Source organism: Pygocentrus nattereri, chromosome 30 (assembly GCF_015220715.1).
Source record: "Pygocentrus nattereri isolate fPygNat1 chromosome 30, fPygNat1.pri, whole genome shotgun sequence".
Classification (NCBI taxonomy): domain Eukaryota; kingdom Metazoa; phylum Chordata; class Actinopteri; order Characiformes; family Serrasalmidae; genus Pygocentrus; species Pygocentrus nattereri.
In genome coordinates, this window is record NC_051240.1 from 18,924,806 (window position 1) to 18,945,458 (window position 20,653).

At 40.3% G+C, this 20,653-nt stretch overlaps 2 protein-coding genes across 2 annotated transcripts; both read right to left on the bottom strand.

Moving 5' to 3' along the window:
* Positions 1 to 882: 882 nt before the first annotated feature.
* Positions 883 to 9,982, bottom strand: casp8 (caspase 8, apoptosis-related cysteine peptidase). The gene is made up of 10 exons (XM_017724558.2): positions 9,812 to 9,982; positions 8,325 to 8,682; positions 7,623 to 7,725; positions 6,371 to 6,533; positions 5,768 to 5,814; positions 4,744 to 4,783; positions 4,500 to 4,567; positions 4,286 to 4,403; positions 2,854 to 3,358; positions 883 to 1,855 (listed from the first exon to the last, which is right to left on the bottom strand). Exons 2-10 carry the CDS (start codon positions 8,621 to 8,623, stop codon positions 1,726 to 1,728), a joined length of 1,473 nt encoding a protein of 490 aa, XP_017580047.1. The 5' UTR covers positions 8,624 to 8,682; positions 9,812 to 9,982; the 3' UTR covers positions 883 to 1,725.
* A 2,090-nt stretch (positions 9,983 to 12,072) lies between these two features.
* Positions 12,073 to 20,068, bottom strand: LOC108443728 (ciliogenesis associated TTC17 interacting protein). The gene is made up of 9 exons (XM_017724559.2): positions 19,611 to 20,068; positions 17,367 to 17,552; positions 17,185 to 17,240; positions 16,948 to 17,034; positions 15,540 to 15,707; positions 13,451 to 13,575; positions 13,219 to 13,295; positions 13,038 to 13,123; positions 12,073 to 12,359 (listed from the first exon to the last, which is right to left on the bottom strand). Exons 1-9 carry the CDS (start codon positions 19,690 to 19,692, stop codon positions 12,141 to 12,143), a joined length of 1,086 nt encoding a protein of 361 aa, XP_017580048.1. The 5' UTR covers positions 19,693 to 20,068; the 3' UTR covers positions 12,073 to 12,140.
* Positions 20,069 to 20,653: the final 585 nt, after the last annotated feature.

Here is a 20,653-nt window from a genome sequence, read left to right on the forward strand (position 1 = left end):
ATCTGACGAAGAAGAGACTTATTGGTATTATATATGATGTTGGTGAATGAGGACCAATAAGATCTAACTGTTCACCATGTGGTCATGAGGATGCAGGGATGCAGTCTCGCTTCCTGTCCTGAAATACAGGGGTGTGGCTAAAATAAGGCTCCGACTATGGACTAAAATTCTTTGCGGTGTGGCCTTGATTTAAAAACGTGGGGCAGTTGAACTTAAAAACATTTGAACACGTTTTAAAATTTACATTTTAAAATCATGATAAAAATAAATCAAGTTTAAAATCAATAAATGACCTGAAAAACAATAGTGGAAAAAATAAAAAATAAATTATTACTTTCTTAATTTGAAATGTAGGAGTTGGGATGTGGGACAGCCCCCTCCCAATAGAATGTACCCTATAAATGATATTATTTGACCAATATTAATTACATTTTCATATATATTTAGTTTATTTCTATCTCAAGTAATGCATTAGGTTTAAACAGAATTATTATTATTATTATTTTTAAGTGTAGGGGTACAGTTTGAACTAATTTGGTAGAAAGGTCCAATAATGCAACACAAGAGAGGACATTACTGGTCCATTTTTGATCAAGGTACAAACAATGCATATTTGCCCTGAACAGTCCAGCGTGATCCCAGAGATTCAATGTGAGTTTTTACTTTCCCCAAGAAAAATAGGTCTGGGGTCAAGATAAGGTAAGAGTTGATTTAACTTAAAAATATAACTGCAAGAGAACATGGTACAATTACGCTGCCTTACTAAGATACTGAAGACCCCAGTGATGGTGTTTGTACCCAAAAATGTAGTTTTCTTGAGAGTATAAACCATAAACAACACACCCATCTTCACATCTCCAGGAAAATAGTCCAGAAACTTTCTTTCGGCTCGAAGTTGTGTATACTTTATTGAATATTACTGAATTTAGTTATGAAATTCCTAAGTTGATAACGTTGACCTGTTCAGATCAGTGCTTTTTGACACCTCTGTTCAGTTCGAGGCATTTCAAGAGTCGTACTTCCCGCTGGACAAAGCACGAAGACTGCAAGACTGCAAGTAGAACATACATTACAGCAGACAACATTCATAAGCTGTGAAACACTGGAGCTTTGAGATGAGACCGATGGTCTGACCTGAAGGTCTGATGAAGTCAGAACAACCTAGTGTAAGGTCTTACTTTTGGAGTGCAGGCACGTTTGTACTTGTAAAAATATATAGCACTTTATTATTATCTTTGGATGTTCAGGAAATTTTGTAAATGCCTGAATATAAAAGTATGAAAAAAAAAAAGTCTTTTTAAAAGGTTCTATGATATTCAGCATTGGTCTCAGTTTATCTGGATATGGATTAGGTTCAGATTTATTCTTATGTTATAGTTTTATATAATTCTATATTTTTACATTCTTATTTTTTGTATGTATTTATGCTTTTAATTAACAGAAACAGCACAATTTCTCATTTGTCCCATAGCTTTCTATGCTATCAAATAATGACTGCAAATGATGATTGCGAGCATTTTCACGGCTTCAAAGCGTTTCATATACTCCTAATCTTTTTATCGTTTTAAACAAATCCCAAAAGAGCATCTACAGGAATCTACCCAAAACTTCATCCACAGAACCTCAGTGGCCCACATACCACTGAAGTGGAACACAGACCAGACTGTCTAACGGAAGACCCAGTCACAAGAAGCCTAAATGTCTGTGCACAGTTAATCAGGAGAGTCAGTCCACAGTGAAGACCAGTTTCTTGGTCAGAGTGTAGCGTGGCTCGGGCATCTGCTTGTGGCCATTTAACACTCTACCGCTCACTTCACGGTTCACCCTCGTCAGAATGGAATGAATGTCTTCTTTGCTGGAACGGAAAAACAAAGAATATATAAGTATATTTCAAAGGACGTGGTTGTATCTGTGTATATACACACCAGTCACATGATCCATGAGTCCAAAATCGACTTGGTAGTTATCTGTATTGAAAAACAATGCATTAACTTAACGTGACCCGTACTAGTACTTCAGTTCCACACTGATCAAACAGCACATTACATCTACACAATTATTGCCAAAAGCAAGAAAAGTGAAATACAAAATTGTGTTGATGTACTTTCCTTATGTAACTGAAATTACACCACTGTGCAAAAGTCAGAGACCGCCCAGCTACGGTTTGATTTCCAGTCACAATGACCATTAAGGGGAAGGTCAAAGGAAAATATGCGAAATAACAGGAGCTTCCAAATCTTGAGTTAAGAAGGATCAATTGATCTAGAGAAAATGGGACGTGCAGGACCTGATCGACCACGAAAACTGTCTCGTCTTTGAAAGAACATTAAGCTGCACACTTGCTTTCGGTTTGAAAAATTCACTGCCCTTTCAATCTGTCCTTCCACTCTGAGAAGACAACTCAACACTAAGGGTGGGAAACGACGAAGCCGTTACTAAGAGGAAACAAACAGGCGAAAAAGAGCGTCTGCAAACCAAAGCTAAGAAGCTCCCACCCCAGAGTTCAGACCCCAGCATTACTGAATGCATTTATTTTCCCCTGATGCTCAACAAATACATAACCTGGTAATAAAACGGTTGTTTTGACTGGACATTATAAAAACGAGGGTGGTCTCTGACTTCTGCACATTAAGTTATGTAAGTGCTTGATCAATACTTTTTCTCTACACCGATGTTGCTAAAAGCTATTTCTTCTGTAAGTTTTAGGCTTTATCAGTTTCTGCCCAATAAAAAGAAAAATGTTCAGAGGATGTAAATATGTTGTCAATCCACTATATTTATTATTTTAGTTTAAATGAACTCTATACCAAATGCTACTGACAAGTCACATGACCAACGATCTCTCCTTCTCACCTTCGCAGGCCGTTCTGAAGCTGCTTGCAAAGCGCCTGGATGAAGACAGATCCCTCCCGAATGTGGCGAAAAGACTTGTAGGACTCCACTGTTGCCATTCCAATCAAGAAATCAGCTTCAAGAGGAATACTCCGGAGCATAACACTCTGGGCATCTTCTTCATACTCATCATCGCTTGGTGTTTCGTCACCATCTGCCTGAATGTACACGGGCCTCTGCAGCTGTTTGCCCTGGCACGCCTGGATGAAGAAGAGCTTTGGTTTCTTCAACAGCGTTCGGCAACGGGCAAACGGCAACGTGAGCTCACGAATCGCCACCGGTTTGCCGTCCGTGCCGAGGACTGCTCCTTTCTCCCCGTGAGAAAGGATACAGCAGACAAAGGCATCCATCTGAGAGTGGTCCATCTCTGAAAACTCCGTTATTATTTTCAGCATATCTGAGCTGCTCAGGTCCGTCTTATTCTGTGGCTCAAAATGCAGCTTGGAGAATGTCCTGGTGAGCTCCTCTAACAGAAAAGGCACACGTGAGATAGACTGAATGAAAGGGCACTGTTTATAACCTAATAGTCTCAGAACAATGTAAGCACAATAAAGCCCTGTTTACATTAACACCTGCTAACCATAATCTCATTATGGATTATCACTAAGCCCCTTTAACTCTAAAGCAGTGGTCACCAACCCTGGTTCTAGAGATCTAGGTTCCTGCAGAGTCAGTGTTCATCTACTATTTGCCACGGCTGCTCCAATTGATTAACTTCTTTAGAAGGTCTTGATTGGCTGGATCTGATCTATTAGATCTGTTAGATAAGTGTTAGCAGATCTTGGAGGAGGGTTGGTGGCCACTGGGATGAAGGCCACATTTCAATAGCCCACTCTCATGACTACATATATTACACATACAAATGTTAGTACCATCTTACACTGCAAAACAACATCAAATTGTGTTTGAAAGATTGTTAAATTATTCATTTCTTTTTTTTTTTTAAGTAATTGCAGATCTTGAGAAATAGTCTTATTCTATTGGCAGATTCTTTTGCTTTTTCAAGCACTACTTTTATGTTGTTTATGAGGCATAAAATCTAAAAATAAGTTGGACAGTCCTATAATAGTCTTATAACAATCTCTGGAGACGCCAAGATTTTATTTTTTGCGATGCATCAGTTAAATAATTCATGGTTATTGCATAAGTCCTATGATTAATTGCTAAACAGAAATCTTAGGATTCAAGGGGTTCTTCACATCTGTCCATTTCTCTTGTATCAAAACATTTCAACTCGAGAACCGACTGTTTGCTTAATTAATTAATTAATTAGTTAATGTCAAATACCTTGACATGCGCCACTGAAGCGAATAACATTGATAATCTCATAACTTCTGTGAACAGCCATAATGTTTTGGCTGATCAATATATATGAACTTGACAATCAGCATACCTTCATCTTTATCTGTTCCTTTTCGGTCTAGTAGTGGACGTGCGTTCTGAAAGCTGTAGTTGTTTATAATCAGACAGTACCCACGAGGCCGCCGCGTCAGGGAGTAATAGTGGTCTGCCTACAGTGATGAACAGGACAGTATAACTATAAAAAAAAGGTTCCATATTTTTAAGTCAAAGATGAATTTATAAAAAATTTTAAAAAATTAAAAAACCTCTTGTGTATCTATTATAGTTGGGAGATCCTGTGAGTCAGTAACCACAGCTGCTAAAGAGGGAGCATCTGAGAATGAAGGGAAGAGGAAGGAAGCAAAGGAGCAGCAGAGACAGAGGGAGGGAGACAGAGAGGACAACGTAAGATCACATGCTTCTATTTTAATCTTGAGCTCCACATTTTGTGAAAAAGCATTTGGCATTTGTGTGCGAGGGAAATAGATGGAATCAAAAAAGGAATCTCACCTTGTGGTGAAGTCTCTACGATGGACAGAGGATTCTGTGTCTTGTAATTCCAGAGGAAAGAGGCAGGGAAACAAAACAAAAAACAGCATTTGAGGTAAAACAAGGGCAGAGGTGCCAATAATTACCTCTGAATCAGACAAACGTGTTGCGGTTTATCAATAAGGAGCTTATGTTACAATCAGAAATAAAAATTATTCAAGCAAACTTAACAGTTTTATTTCAGATTAACAGCATTAATCGGAGTTAGTTCTTGAGAAGTAACAACCACTCAAAGAATTACGTTATTTTTTTTGACCGTCTGGGGTGAAGAAGGGGTTCATATAACCTCCCAATTTTTTTCACCTCTGCATAATTTGGGAACCATTAACTCTATAATATCATGCATTTATTAGCTACCAAATGGTCCTGATTTGAATATAAATTTGTCCAGTTACATCTCATCTATTTTCCAGAACTTCAGCTCAAAAGGTCTCCCATCAATTCCAACTGGAAAAGGGATGGGCTCATAAAAATATACATAACCGTTTACTGAAATCATTTTATTGCCCAAAATTATAATAGTCAACTTTTTTCATGATATCTCACTTGAACAAAGTTTCATAAGGGTGTGAGAAGTTTCTTTATATCAGGTTCAAATATTACAAGTTCTTTTTTATTAAAAAAGTACAGATATTAAGACATAATCCTCTACACATGTAACTATGCCATCTCAACAGTACAGGGAGAGTCAAACGTCACAGGACACCTCCACGATGTGGTGCTGAAGGTGGTGTTTATTGCTGTTTATTGCAGATTTTCTCAGCATACACAATTTGTTTGAGATGACCCCAGAGATAAAAGTCGATAATTAATAAAAAATAAAATAAAACGGTGTCCTGTGACTTTTGACTCACCCTGTACTATTATTAAGTTCATTATGAATTCCGGATAGCAAGACATGTTTCATAAGGACTTCATAAGTTTTTCTGAACCCAATTATCAAAAAAAAAAAAAAAAAAATCAAAATTCAGTCTCTTTTACTTACATTGGAAATGTCCATGGATTCTTCTTGTTGAGGAGGACTAGGACAAACTGAGTAAAACACGAGCAGACATAAAATGAGAGAGTAGAACACAGCAGTGGAAAGGATGTGGGGGGGCAGGGGGGCTTCTTAATAACAATGTCTATTTACTTCAAAGCTTAACCATATCTGCGCATTAGTTTAGAGGTACAGGATGATGATGATGATGATGATGATGATGCATGAGCATACACACAATTAGGGGAAATAAACTGAACAGGAGAGTTTTGATGTTATGGCAAAAAAATAAATAAATAAAAGACATCTCTGCCCTACTATCGGGGCAATATGTTCCCCTACCTGGGGTAACATTCAATAAAAGTCATCCGACTCATTGTTTTTGTTCTACGCTTTTAAATGTGGCAATTCAAAATTTCAGAATGAACTAGACCACAATAATTCAGTAAATGCTTCTAGATTAGATTTTGCAGCAACAGTTGATCAGAAAAGAAAATAAGAGAGGGGACATTCCCGAAAGTGATCCCATGTGATTATTACTCAGGGACTGAACATGGGGAGCGAAACAAATGATTCTCTATCCAAATAGAGGGTAAAAGAAAGGCTCACCTTGCCTGGAGATGTGTGGTTCTCTTGTTTGAAGGTTCCTGAATTGCTGTACCATGCTTGCCAGCTGTTTATCACATTCGCCCAGAATCCTCTCCAGTTCATCCAGGTTATCTTCCCCGAGCATCTGCATCTTCTCCATCTCTGCCAGAACATCCAGGAGCGTCTGTGAGATTAAAGAAGAAGAGCATGAAAATAACTAATGTACATAAAATCACTTACTTGTTTTTGCTTGAAGTTCTCCAGTAATGGATTTTTTTACAGAGGCTTTTCATATGGTAACAATTCAGCATACACTATTATTCTGCTTACTTTATTAGACACATCACCCTTGTTCACACACATTGTGGCTGTACAGTTAGACTATAACAATGTCATCAGCTGCTTCCCAATTCAGGGGCTGCACCCTGCGTCCTATTTTGAAAGACTTCTTTACATGTGGCCGATAAACATGTCCTTCTTTTCCACAGCAATGAAGGATCCAAAGGGGGGATCCATCTCCAGCCAACATATCCCAAGGTTCATTTCATGCAGGCGTAGATTCGAGAACATGGTGACGTCAGCAGAGGACTGAGTGGCTGATGAGGAGCACAGTTTTAATTCTAAGTGTTTGAGTTAAAATGATTTGAATAGCTTACAATAAAAAATTTGAAAAAGCCAAATGTGGTCTGAAGCAAAATGTATGCTATTTTGTCTTGTTTTAGGGAGCAAGTACCAGGCAGAGACGAGCATCACCAGCGGTGCTGTGACGCAAACAGAAAATCCGCAGACCATCTCCTTTCAGTTCAGCCTTTGCGGGTCTACACAGCCTTCGATGGACATGCTTTCATAGACCACGTCCATCGAAGGATGCAGCCCCTGAACTGGGACACAGCTATCCTCTAGCCCTTCATCAGTGGTCATCACAGGTCCACTGCTGGCTGGATATTTCTGTTTGGCGGGCTATTCTCAACCCAGCAGTGGCACCAAGGTGTTTAAAAACTATACCATTGCTACAGTGTCTGATACACTTGTACCAGCACAACATGCACTAACATGGCATTACTAAGCAGGTCTCACTGCTGGGCTGACTACTGTTCATACAGCAGTTCTGTGGTGGTCAGTTTACATCAGTGTACGGGGCAGAGGGGGCTACAGTCAGTAACTGTAAACCTACAAAGTGAACCCATATGGTTGGTGTTTCTGATAAAATGGCCAGTTAGTGCAGGACCAAGGTAAGAGCACATAAAAACCATTTAGCTCACTGAATACTCACAGCAGATGCCTGCAGTTTTGATTTGGGCAGTTTGTCCATAAGGAACTTTATAGTCTGAAGGTTTTGATCCGTTGTGTCTTCAGACAGCTTGTAGAGCATTATTCTAAAACACAAGGAGTGACACGTCAGATAACAGATGTAGTTTTGGGGAATTGCTTTTTTTTTCTTCGAAGTGCATAATTGGGAATCAAGTACCTGTTACAAAAACAAAGCAAAATTCTTTTGGTAATTACAGCTGTCAAGCCCGTCAAGACGTCCGTCCCACCGCTGTCTTTTAAAGACGCACATGCAGAACGGACTTAAACTTTCCGATAGGGAATGTAATCGGATCCAGGCGTTTACATGGCGTTTCTTCTACTTACCGGATTATTTACAGGATTACCCACCTCGTTCAATCAGATAGACATTGTATTTTGAATGGCCTCAGTCAAACTAGACTATTCCGCCTGAGGTGTCTACATGAACGTATTCTCTGCCAATTGAACTATTAGTTGGATTATTAACAGATTATGGAGGCTGCATGTAAACGTGGATACTGAAAGCAACAGAATGGAAAAACAGTTACAACTGAATTGATATAGGGCCTACATTCCAGAGGTTTTCCATCATTCACCATCACATTCCTACTAAGATTAAGTTGGAAATTTTAAAAAATATTCAACTCAACTGTAACCTATATAAAATACTTTTGTCCGTTTCTACCTGTACGGTGAAACCCCCGAGCTGGAGTCTGTCCGTTTCTTCAGCCGGATGTCGATCTCTCTTTTGTTGGTGCCCAGATGCCGCAGTAGGTCAAAGCGGCCGATGGTGTGAAGCAGCTCAGCAAGGAAAAAGTTTTCATCGAGCAGGGCCTGCTCGTTCAGCCGCAGGAACAGGTCCTTGGCGTCCTTCACACCCTCCAAACGCTTCTTGGTAACAAAGTCTATGCACAGGAACTTCAGGGCAGCCACCTCACTCTTTGTCAGCTCCTCATCAATTTCATGAAGCGTTTGGGTCTCCATGCTGAGGCAGTTCAGAAACAGACCAGAGCCGGAGACTTGCAGCTGAGCTTACCTCTAATCTACATAGAAAAAATGATCAACGGCATCACACTCAGGTATAGACCGCTATGTTTAAGTTCAAGAACGTAGTATAGATCATGTATTGACACTAAATAGAAATGTAACGATACACAAAGCTGAAAATTAGATTACATTTTCAATACAGAAAAAATATGGAGTTAAAAAATTATAATAATAATTTCCCCCCCCCCCCCCACTTTCCGAGCGGGTCATTGACATGACATATATATTAAAATATCATCGTCATGTATAGATTACTGTAATTCTTCAAACTATGGCCTCAACCTTTACACATGACTGTGGGGACAAGACCTCTGTGCTGCTTGGACTTCTAGATCATTGATAACTTATTGCTTTATTTTAAAATATGAATAAATTGTAACCCCAATATGTTTCTAAGTCTAACGCATCTCTAAACGCCAGGGACGTTTCTGTAGAACGGCCCAGCTACAGAAGCCTCGGAGCTGCAGCGCTAAACTAAGAAAGCAAACTTCAAAACACCAAACAGGCTTCAGTTCATCTATTACACTCGACATCAAGAGAAAATTCAGCAAATTTGATTTTTAGACACACGATTTCTCACCTAGCCAGACAGTTTACAGGCGACGCTGCTAAAAATAACCCGTTTCTTTCTGTCCTCGGTGTTTGTGAACGATGTTTACGGTTAGTCTTGGTGTTGTGAGGCTTCCTGATTCGCTGATACCACAACCTGAGGAACTTTAATGCGCTCTAAAGGTGCTCTACAGAAGACTAATGGGGTCGTGCCGAATCCTACACGTTCGACCAAATAAAACTAACGACAAAAAGTGAATAAATATACATAAATTAACCAGAAGTGGTCCTGACAGGGACCAAAACAACGAGCGGTTTCACCTAGCGTTAGTTAGCTAACCAGGCTAACGCTAACCTTAGTCCCAGGGTCAGCGCGGACACTGAAGGCTAACGCCTCCGAAAAGTATAAATAAACAGGCACAAAACCGGGTTTAAACACCATTTTAGCCGGTCGGCAGTGAAAAGAACTTTAAACCCTACTCGACTTGAGAGTTTGACGTTAGCAAGCCCGCTAAGTGGCAAGCTAACGATACTGAAAGTCAGAAGAAACCCGGCGAATGAAGCTTGTTTTCTTACCTTCACACTGAGAAACGGAGGAGTGTTGGTCGGTCCGGTTCGATGCTCTGTCTCCGTCCACTCACATAACCCCCTAAAGAAGAGGAGGTTTTAGCTGCGAGGTTTCCTTGTGAAGCAAGTTCAGACTTGCTTTCGGTTTGACGACGAAGCCGCAGCGTATTTGAAGAGCAGAGCCGACAAAAAAACCCAGCAGTGACTCATGAAGTTTTAAGGAATTGTCAGTTAATGACGATCAACCGCAGACAAGATACTCGTCACTCAGTTAAAACATGTTCAGGTATTTCACTCTGCATAAACTGAAGTTGGTGTCGTGTTCGAACTGCCACCTTAAAGAACTGCGCTCTTTAAGGTGGAACGGACAATTCGAATAAGAAGCGAATTTCAGCCTTTGTGTCTGATATTTTGACGGATAATGACTGTCCATCCTCTGTGAGGACTCCTGCTACCTGTTGAGTTTAGTTTATTAGTGAAGTAATAGCTTTTTATCATTTTAATCATTTTATGTTAATATTTCATTGTAGTGCAATAGTTTATTCTCTTGAATTATTTTATGTCTTTTTGTATTTCCTAACTTGTCTCCAAGGAGTAGTATTCTTAATTTCATCTGTATATGTAACGGTGTACAATAGTTGTATTAATGTTATGTTATGAAATTCCTGCTAAATGGGTTTTGGCACCACCTGCTGGTTGGTCAGCGTATTACAGTTTCTGTATATATAGGTGATTCGGTGCAGTCTAGGCAGTAGTATGGTTGCATGCTGCCGTGTTGTACGCTGACCGAAGTATGAACAGAAACTTATACTGTGGTTGCCATACTCATTACAGGTATGTTCTATTCGTGTTATGTATTTTCATGGTATGAATGAGCACAACAATGCTAGCTGGTTTAACTAGCTAATTTTTAGTTCACCATGTGGGTTGGGTGCCATATTTTGTGTTCGCCGCCAGATGGCACTATTTCATATTTTACCTTTTTGTTGATGTTCCACTAATTTAAAAAGGGATGATGTAGCTGTAAAATATAGTTCATATTGATACTGTGACAATTGACCCTGATGTGAATGTAAAATGTAGACTTGTATAAATCTTTTAAAAAAACTGAACATAATATGGAAACACAAGCACTTCTACCACTATACGATCATAGCAATTTGTAAAGGTAATTGTATTATTTTCATGAATTATATGTCTTGTCATTGGTTTATTGTGGAGATGTATCTAGACTACTGTAGTCTCAGGCAGTAGTATGGTTGCATGCTGCCGTGTTGTACGCTGACCGAAGTATGAACAGAAACTTATACTGTGGTTGCCATACTCATTACAGGCTAATAAAAACTGCATCATCCCAATCCGGTGTCCATCACTGACCAGGGCAGACGAACACCCAATAGGAAGGGTCACATATACACAGATCAGGCGTAACATTATGACCACCTCCCTGTTTCTGCGCTCATTGTCCATTTTATCAGCTCCACTTACTGTATAGCTGCACTTCAGTGGTCAGGACCCCCACGGACCCTCACAAAGCAGGTACTATTTCGGTGGTGGATCATTCTCAGCACTGTAGTAACACTGACATGCTGGTGGTGTGTTAGTGCGTGTTGTGCTGGTACGAGTGGATCAGTTACAGCAGTGCTGCTGGAGTTTTTAAACACCTCAGTGTGAATAGTGAATAGTCCACGAACTAAAAATATCCAGCCAACAGCGTCCTGTGACCACTGATGAAGGACTAGAGGATGACCGACACAAACTGTGCGGCAGCAGATGAGCTGTCGTCTCTGACTTTACATCTACAAGGTGGACTGACAAGGTAGGAGTGTCTAATAGAGTGGACAGTGAGTGGACACAGTGTTTAAAAACTCCAGAAGCACTGCTGTGTCTGATCCACTCGTACCAGCACAACACACACTAACACACCACCACCAGGTCAGTGTTACTGCAGTGCTGAGAATGATCCAGCACCCAAACAGTACCTGCTCTGTGAGGGTCCATGGGGGTCCTGACCACTGAAGAACAGGGTAACAGAGTATCAGAGAAACAGATGGACTACAGTCTGTAACTGTAGAACTACAGAGAGCAGCTATACAGTAAGTGGAGCTGATAAAGTGGACAATGAGCGTAGAAACAAGTCATAAAGTTATGCCTGTGTTTTTTATACAATAAAAAAAAAGGCATCCCATTCTATTCTATAAAGGTCTAATCATGCGTTGTCACACTTTACATGGAATGTTGTAGTAACAATAAAAACAGGACACCAACACTTCATTTCACAAAGTAATCTTTTATTATAATATTCAAAGCACGAGATAAAGGCGTGACTGGCTAGGATTTATTTATCTCCCAGCACTTTAGGAACAATCATGGTTCGTGAAGTCTTGAAGCTGCTGTCTGGTGGGCGCCGAGTGTCAAAGGGAGCAAAGAAGTCACGCGCAAAAGAGAAAACGTCTTGAGGCTTCCTCAACAACAGGAACTGCAGAAAGTCTGCCAACAGAGTCTTCAGCTCAGGGTGATGCCTAACATATGAGGAGTGGTCTGCTTTCAACTCTTCCTGTAGCATATTGATTATGTGGAACAGAAAGTGAAACCAAGAAGAGTGTGACTTGGTGTATAATGTCTTCAAGCATTGCAAAAGAAAATTAGGTTATTGAGTTCAGTTTAAGAATATACACTCACTGGCCACTTTATTAGGTACAGTTCAGTTGCTTGTTAATACAAATAGCTGATCAGCCAATCACACGGCCACAGCTCACTGCATTTAGGCGTGTAGAGGTGGTCAAGTCAACTTGCTGAAGTGCAGGCCGAGCATCAGAACGGGGAAGAAAGGGGATTTAAGGGACTTTGAACGTGGCGTGGTTGTTGGAGCCAGACGGGCTGGTCTGAGTATTTCAGAAACTGCTGATCTGCTGGGATTTTCACACACAACCATCTCTAGGGTTTACAGAGAACGGTCCGAAAAAGAGGAAACATCCAGTGAGCGGTCAGTTGTGTGGACGAAAATGCCTTGTTGATGTGAGAGGTCAGAGGAGAATGGGCAGACTGGTTCCAGATGATAGAAAGGCAACAGGAACTCAAATAACCAACCAGAATCTCTGAGGAACGTTTCCAACACCTTGTTGAAAGTCTGACACGAAGAACATAAAGCAGTTCTGAAGGCAAAAGGGGGTGCAACCTTTTACTTTACCTAATAAAGTGGTCAGTGAGTGTATATGTGAATGTGAATTGCCACCTTTCTGTCCAGAAACTTGGAGTGGAGTTCCATGTCCTCCTCCCATATCAGAGGCTTCTTCTCAAATACTGGCTTCTGATCTTTATCTGCAAAACAAACACTTCTGTGTAGTGTGATTTCACTTTTCTGTAATCGTGTGAACTTTTAAAAGAAAAACCCAGGACTGGTAAAACATACAGACCTTCACTGACTGTAGAAGGAAGCTGCAGCAGGTTCATCATCACTGCAGAGCCTATCTGTACTCTGCTTGATAAATGCCTAGAGTAGGAACAGGCAACACGTCTCATGGAGTTAATATGTTACATACTGCATACGTAAAGTTAAAGGAATATACCTGTCCTGTCTATGGTGACTAAACAGACCACAGACACTGATAATAGAGTTTCTCAGTGTGGAAGGGTGTGGAGGTTTACCCATCCTGAAGAAAGTAGCAGTGCCAGGTTTCTGTGATGTCTTCTCCACAGGAGATGGTCCTCTCGATGCCAAACACATCCACCACTTCTTTGCCGACCATCTGCTTCTTTGTCCCCAGTTCTGTCTGAATTTATGGGGAGATAAGCTTTTAATAACAAAGTGGGGCCTAATCATGACCCACTGTAATTTAGCTAACAATTATAAGAGCAGAGAGCACCAACAGATATACATCCATGTATCTACACTGATCAGACATAACATTATGACCACCTCCTTGTTTCTATGCTCACTGTCCACTTTATCAGCTCCACTTACTGTATAGCTGCACTCTGTAGTTCTACAGTTACAGACTGTAGTCCATCTGTTCCTCTGATACTCTGTTACCCTGTTCTTCAGTGGTCAGGACCCCCATGGACCCTCACAGAGCAGGTACTGTTTGGGTGGTGGGTCATTCTCAGAACTGCAGTAACACTGACGTGGTGGTGGTGTGTTAGTGTGTCTCTGAGGGTACATGGGGGTCCTGACCACTGAAGAACAGGGTAACAGAGTATCAGAGAAACAGATGGACTACAGTCTGTAACTGTAGAACTACAGAGTGCAGCTATACAGTAAGTGGAGCTAATAAACTGGACAGTGAGCGCAGAAACAAGGAGGTGGTCATAACGTTATGCCTGATCAGTGTATATAAACTGTAAACACTATTATTACCATTGCCCAAACCACATAGACTCTTCTTATTCAAAGAAGAAATAAACTTTTAAAAAATTCAAAGACCAAAACACACCAACTCAAAGTTCTCCAGCAAACCCAAATGTTTGGTTGGTGTGGCATCCCACACAACCAAACAGTGATTTTTCCCTCTTTCACACTGTTTCTTTCCTTTAAACTGGTTCATTTTTCGCTTCTTTTTCTGGAACGCTATCAAGCCAACTGCCGATATTAGAATATGGTATTTGGTGGGAAAGTTGGCCTTAAAAACACAATTCATCCAAAGTGAAAAACTAAAGAATTGCTAAAATTGCTACTGCTGTGAACTCACATCCTACAATGGTGCCGCAGACGTCTCTACAGCTTATATTGATCAGTTTGAGGTTTAGAAAAAAAACCCTTCTGATGGCATAACTTGAACGTCGGAAGTCTGAAAACTGCAGCTACTTTGAGGCAGATATTTGGAACAGAGAAGAAAGCCAGATTGGAATGGATTACTCAAATGATTCAGGAATTACTCTGAAGGTACCAAGGATGCTGGCCACACCTTACATCACTTTGGCTTCTTTTCTTTGACTTATTTATGGTGCACCTTTTGTGCTAAATGAAGACAGAATCTTTGATTTAAGAGTTACACTAATGCTAGCTTGGTTGTATTTATCAGCCTACAAAAAAGTGGCGAGGCTAGAAGTCAGGATTGGTTGACGCCGGTTTAGGGCCTCTTCCTATTTCCCCCGTTATGTCAAAAATAGGACTGCAAAACATCAGGGGGGCGCCCGCTAGCAAGTCCTCAATGAATGGGGTGAATGGAGCTTAAACAGCTAAAAATGAAAAGTTAAAATAGTTTCTAATCACTTGCCCAGAACTTTCTTTTACTTCTAGAAAGTAAAAGAATGTATTTCACTAAAAAAAAGCAAAGAAAACTTAAATGTTGCCTTTTACAGCAAATGGGTTTTGGGCAGCAGGACGCCAGCATTACTGCTACTGAGTACTGACTGATAACCAAGCAGAGCAGCTCATTGGTGCCATTCTAGACTCCTAACTCGACTTCAAAGGCGCTCAAAAATATAACAGCAGTGTTAAACTGTTTCATGTGATCACTTGGGAGCACCCTCTTGTGTTTGAGTAACCCAGAACACAGTAAAGAGTGGTAATTCTTTCTAGGGGTTCTCTAGGTTGACACCACAGGGATTTCCAATGGCTGTAAGACGCATTTATGTAATGCATGCTGGTTACTGTAGTCAGAGAACAGTGACAAATTAAAAAATGATATAAAATCAGGAATTCTGTCAAAATGACCATGGATATAATACTGTGTTGTAGTATACCACATAACGTGACAAACAATATATTAAATGAAATGTAATACATAATACTTACATAGGTTGATGCACTGAGTTGGGTGTCGGCAGTGAAAGACAGGAATGTCATTTTGTCTGGAATCTTCTTCTGCCGAGCTAAAATGCGCTGGATTAGGAGGTTGGAGGCCTCAGAAACAAAACCTCGTAGAGAGTGCAGGGGGAATGTGAATGTCTGCTTCTTTTTTTCCTGAAAAAGGAAGAAATATACGGTACAAAGGGTTCAAATCGCTGTTGTCGGAAGAAAACCTCGTATCTCCAAAACAGTAACTTCACAGGAGAGGAAAAAAAGCTTACTTCACTTTTAATGTAAGTCAATGGAACCAGACGTCTTTCCAAGTAATTCTGGGATATTTCTTTTGGATTATTCTTCATGAAATTTACAAACAGTGTACGGAATAACAGACATTTTCAAATCATGTAAAAAACTGAAAAACGTCAAAAATGGAGATACGAGGTTTTCTTCCGACAGCAGCGAAATGCTTATGACAGTGTAATCTTAGATCATTCAGAAAGTTCTGCCCAGTCTCCACACACACTACATAACTTAAAGCTGCTGTCGAAAGAAAACCTCATATCTCCATCTGGTCATTTTACCAGCTTTTCCTGCTTTTTATACAACCCCAATTCCAGTGAAACTGGGACGTTGTGTAAAACATAAATAAAAACAGAATAAGATGATTTGCAAACCCATTTCATCCTATATTCAATGGAATACACTACAAAGACAAGATGTTTAATGTTCAAACGGATAAACATTCTGCACGTGTTCCAACAGCGTGGCGTCGTAGTAAAAGAGTGCGGGTACTAGACTGACCTGCCTGCTGTCCAGACCGTCTCCCATTGAAAATGTGTGGCGCATTATGAAGCTCAAAATACGACAGCGGAGACCCCCGGACTGCTGAGCAGCTGAAGCTGTACATCAAGCAGGAATGGGAAAGAATTCCACCTACAAAGCTTCAACAATCAGTGTCCTCAGTTCCCAAACGCTTAGTGAGTGTTAAAGGAAAGGTGATGTAACACAGTGGGAAACACGCCCCTGTCCCAACTTCTCTGGAACGTGTTGCAGGCATCAAATTCAAAATGAGTGAATATTTGCAAAAAACAATAAAGTTTATCCATTTGAACATTAAATATCTCGTCTTTGTAGTGTATTCAATTGAATATCGGTTGAAATGGATTTGCAAATCATCGTATTCTGTTTTATTTATGATTTACACAACGTCCCAACTTCATTGGAATTGGGGTTGTATTATGTGTAAATTTCATGGTGGATGGACCTAAAGAAACGACCAAAATGACGGGAAAAAGTCTGGTTCCATTGAATTACATTAAAAGTGAAGTGTGTTTTTCTTTCCTTCTCCTGTGAAGTTATCGTTTTGGTTTATTTCCGACGGTATGTAGCAAATGAAGATGCATTGCCTCCTCACCTCTTTCTCTGTAATAACTCTGTTCACCACTAGATGGTCATCTTGCCTCACTATGTTTACTTTCCTGTCCAACGTGTGTCCCTGCATCTGGGGCAATGAACGAAATTTTTGACTGATTTCAGAATTACATATTGACCACTGCCATATTAGATGTATATAAGCAAAATCAACACAAGACTCACTAGATAAAATAAAAATAAAATAAAAAAATCAAAGAGCCAATTAGTGGAAGGATACCTTCATATACTCATGATGATTCTGTTCGAGCGTCTCAAGGCTCTTGGATACATAGGCTGTTCATAGTCGGTACAAAGACAACTGATTTTAATGTCATTCAACTGCAATGAAAATAAGCTGTAAAGATTTTGGAGCACTACTTAAAAAAATGATTATACACAGACAGACGCCTCTAGACTCACCCACAATGGAAGTGCCACAGGGTATGTTATCGATTGTCCCGTGACTGTTGGCGTGAACCAGATAGCAGGGCTCATCTTGGTAGCTGGCCTTCTGTATGCTAACACAGAATTCTCCCAGCTCCCTTCCACTGTCAGATACAGTCACCAGTGAGTCTACAAACAAGCACTGATCGACTTTTCTGGGACCTGAAAAAGCAAAAAAAAAAAAAACACAAACATTATTATGAAGACTCAAAGATTCATTAGGCTACGAAATCTTACACAAAATAGTTTAAAACTAAAGACAATGAACATATAGACTGTCAATGTTTTGGGTACCAGACCTCAAGATCTGGGAATGACAACTTTTTGCCTTTACTTGCCACTTTGGCTGCATTACGTCATTATAAACAAAGCTTTACATTGTAATTCCACAGAATCTTCAACATTTCTGCATAAGGAGATCATTGAGATGCAAACAAAGTCATTCAGAGTGAGTTTGATGTGAAATATTATATATCGCTGCTGTCGGAACAAAACCAAGTATTTTGAGTTTTTAAATATTTTGGAAGCACTCGTCGGCCTTTACATGGCGTGTAAATTTCATGATGAACGGACCAAAAGAAACAACCCAAAATGACGTGGAAAAATGTCCAGTTCCATTGACTTACATTAAAAATAAAGTAGGTTTTTTCCTTCTCCTGTAAAGTTCCCAGTTTGGAGATACGAGGTTTTGATCCGACAGCAGTGATATACATTATATGCACACTCTTTGAAAAGATGGTTCTTCAGGGGTTCTTTAGTAAAGGGAATGGTTCTATTTAGAACCATGAGTTTGACATAGAACCGTTTCATGCTTAAATGGTTGTGTACATGGGGGAACTGTTCTTCAGATTGATGGAGAATGTGGTACTGATATTTGATATTTGATATACTGATATCTGATATATTGATATTGAAACAACAGAAGAACACTTTGTGGTGCTATACAGAACCATTTTCAAAAAGGCTCTACGTAGAACCACATACAACACATTCTCCAAGCAAAGAACAATTTAAACGTAAAGTGGTTCTATATAAAACTTATGACTCAAATTAGAACCATTCCCTTTACTAAAGAACCCTCGAAGAACCTAAGATAGTAGAAACTGATTTCTTTACGATGTGATCACTGTGAACCATTCCGACTTGGCAAGTTTCCCCAGAACAGCACATTTCACATCAAAACTATTTACAGCACTGTGTGAAGGTTTTAGGCATGTCAGCAAATGTTTAACCAGTTTCCCTCAGCAGTGAGTTCATCACAATATACATTAGAATAAAGTCGTGTTCATAATTCAAATAAACAGAAAAACAATAAACAGTAACAAGAATTTCGTGGGTCCATATTTTTCCAGGACACCTTCACAGCCGCCACAGAGACTCGTTAATATCATCAATTACATCATGAGCTCAATTTACTGAGCACTGATTGGTCAAACCAGGAGCTGCTTTTTAACTACATATAATACTGGGCTTCCTCCAGGAGAGGCTTGGAGACGGGTCAACACACTAACATCCAGAAAATCACTTTATTATTTATATATATATATATATATCCATCCATCCATTTTCTAAGCCGCTTCTCCGTCAGGGTCGCGGGGGGATGCTGGAGCCTATCCCAGCAGTCTTCGGGCGGAAGGCAGGATACACCCTGGACAGGTCGCCAGTCCATCGCAGGGCCATATATATATATATATATATATATATATGTGTGTGTGTGTGTGTGTGTGTGTGTGTGTGTGTGTGTGTGTATAAAATCAATATTAATATTCGATGTTTATTCGAATATTAACACTTTTCTCAGCAAATAAACACAAACTACACAAATAAATCGATTTTGAAAATGAGTCTTGGGTGCCTCAGACTTTTGCACAGTCCTGTACATCTTAGCAATTAAATTGTGCAGAAAGCATAAAAAAAAATCCATTAAATTTTTATGTCTTTGTGGCACCAAAAAAAAAAAGAGAAAAAAAAGCCAGAATACAAAAGCAAGTTTCAGTGATTTCAGTGGTCAGTTCGAGGACATCAGAGCCTGGACATCAGATGGATGGTTAGAGAACAGCTCAGCACATGACAGACCTCTGGTGTCATTACCAGATGGTCATCATCTCGGGCTCGTAGCTGACCCTGCTGGACCCAGAGCAGCTCTTCTCATAGAGGAGCATCTGATAAAGCCTGGGAAATATCGCTCGGCCTGGTTCTACACAAACTGAAATCACTTACTGACACTGGCGAGAAACTCTACAGCCTCACTCGAGGCCTTCGGCTCTTCTGCTCTCCCGTGCAACGAGTCAGGCTCCTTCATGGCTTTTAATATTGCGTGTAGATAAAAAAGGACGACGTTGGAGTGAAGTGGCTCCAAAAATATCTTAACAGGTTATAACATCAGGAGTGCGCCCCGTTTTAAAGCTGACTAAGCTGACTGACTGTTGGCAACACGTCCAGACTGTAAGAGAACCGGAGAACCAAAACTAAACAGTCCGACAACAAAACTCACAGCAAACGTGCTGCGGCGATTTTAATAGCACGTTCGTGTAAAACATACAGCTAATCGACGATAAAGCACATAACCTGATTAGCTAGAGAGATACCAGGAGGAAGCAACATGGTCTGAACCGACTCCTCAAAGTCAAGGGATCCAGCGGCTCCATGGCAACGGCGAGGTAAACATGGGCCGTAAACCTTGTAATAGCTGCGCAGTTCATTGCACATGGAGGGGGTGATATCAGAGAACTCGCGCAGACGAGACTCACCACCCTGCAATGTACGCCGGGCTTCTCCGACGCTAGGGGGCGCACCCGAGCCCATTACGGAGCCCCTCCGGTGACGTCCTGTATAAATAAAAATAATGCGTGGCCATGACTTAGTAAGGCGTGGGAATGAGATGATTAAGTCGTGGCCACGACTTAATCATCTCATTCCCACGCCTTACTAAGTTGTGACCACTTATCATCTCATTCCCACGCCTTACTAAGTCGTGGCCACACTTTAGGATCTCGTTCCCATGCGTTGAAAAGGCGTGGCCACACATTTTTATTTATACAGGATGTCACCAGTGGGGCTCCGTAGGGGAACACAGAGCATAACGGGGGAAATAGGAAGGGGCCAGGCTCCTCGTAGACTCTGGTGATGTGGCAAAAATATAATTATGATATTTGAAGTCAGTCTCACAATAAACGACATGTACAATTTTTTTTTGTTTGATTAGGTGCAAGACAAAAAAAGGACCAATTTATTGCATTTAAAACTTACTATAAAACCTATGA

Bases quoted from the DNA above. Each gene is read 5' to 3' on its own strand.
- casp8 (XM_017724558.2), bottom strand. From the start codon at position 8,623: ATGGAGACCCAAACGCTTCATGAAATTGATGAGGAGCTGACAAAGAGT. The intron at 6,534-7,622 runs GTGAGTATTCAG...TTAATCTCACAG, and splicing joins CAAAACTGCAGGCATCTGCT to ACGCTCCTGGATGTTCTGGC. The intron at 4,568-4,743 runs GTGAGATTCCTT...CTTCATTCTCAG, and splicing joins CGTAGAGACTTCACCACAAG to ATGCTCCCTCTTTAGCAGCT.
- LOC108443728 (XM_017724559.2), bottom strand. From the start codon at position 19,692: ATGAAGGAGCCTGACTCGTTGCACGGGAGAGCAGAAGAGCCGAAGGCC. The intron at 17,035-17,184 runs GTATCCTTCCAC...TCATTGCCCCAG, and splicing joins ATCATCATGAGTATATGAAG to ATGCAGGGACACACGTTGGA. The intron at 15,708-16,947 runs GTGAGGAGGCAA...TTCCTTTTTCAG, and splicing joins GAGTTATTACAGAGAAAGAG to GAAAAAAAGAAGCAGACATT.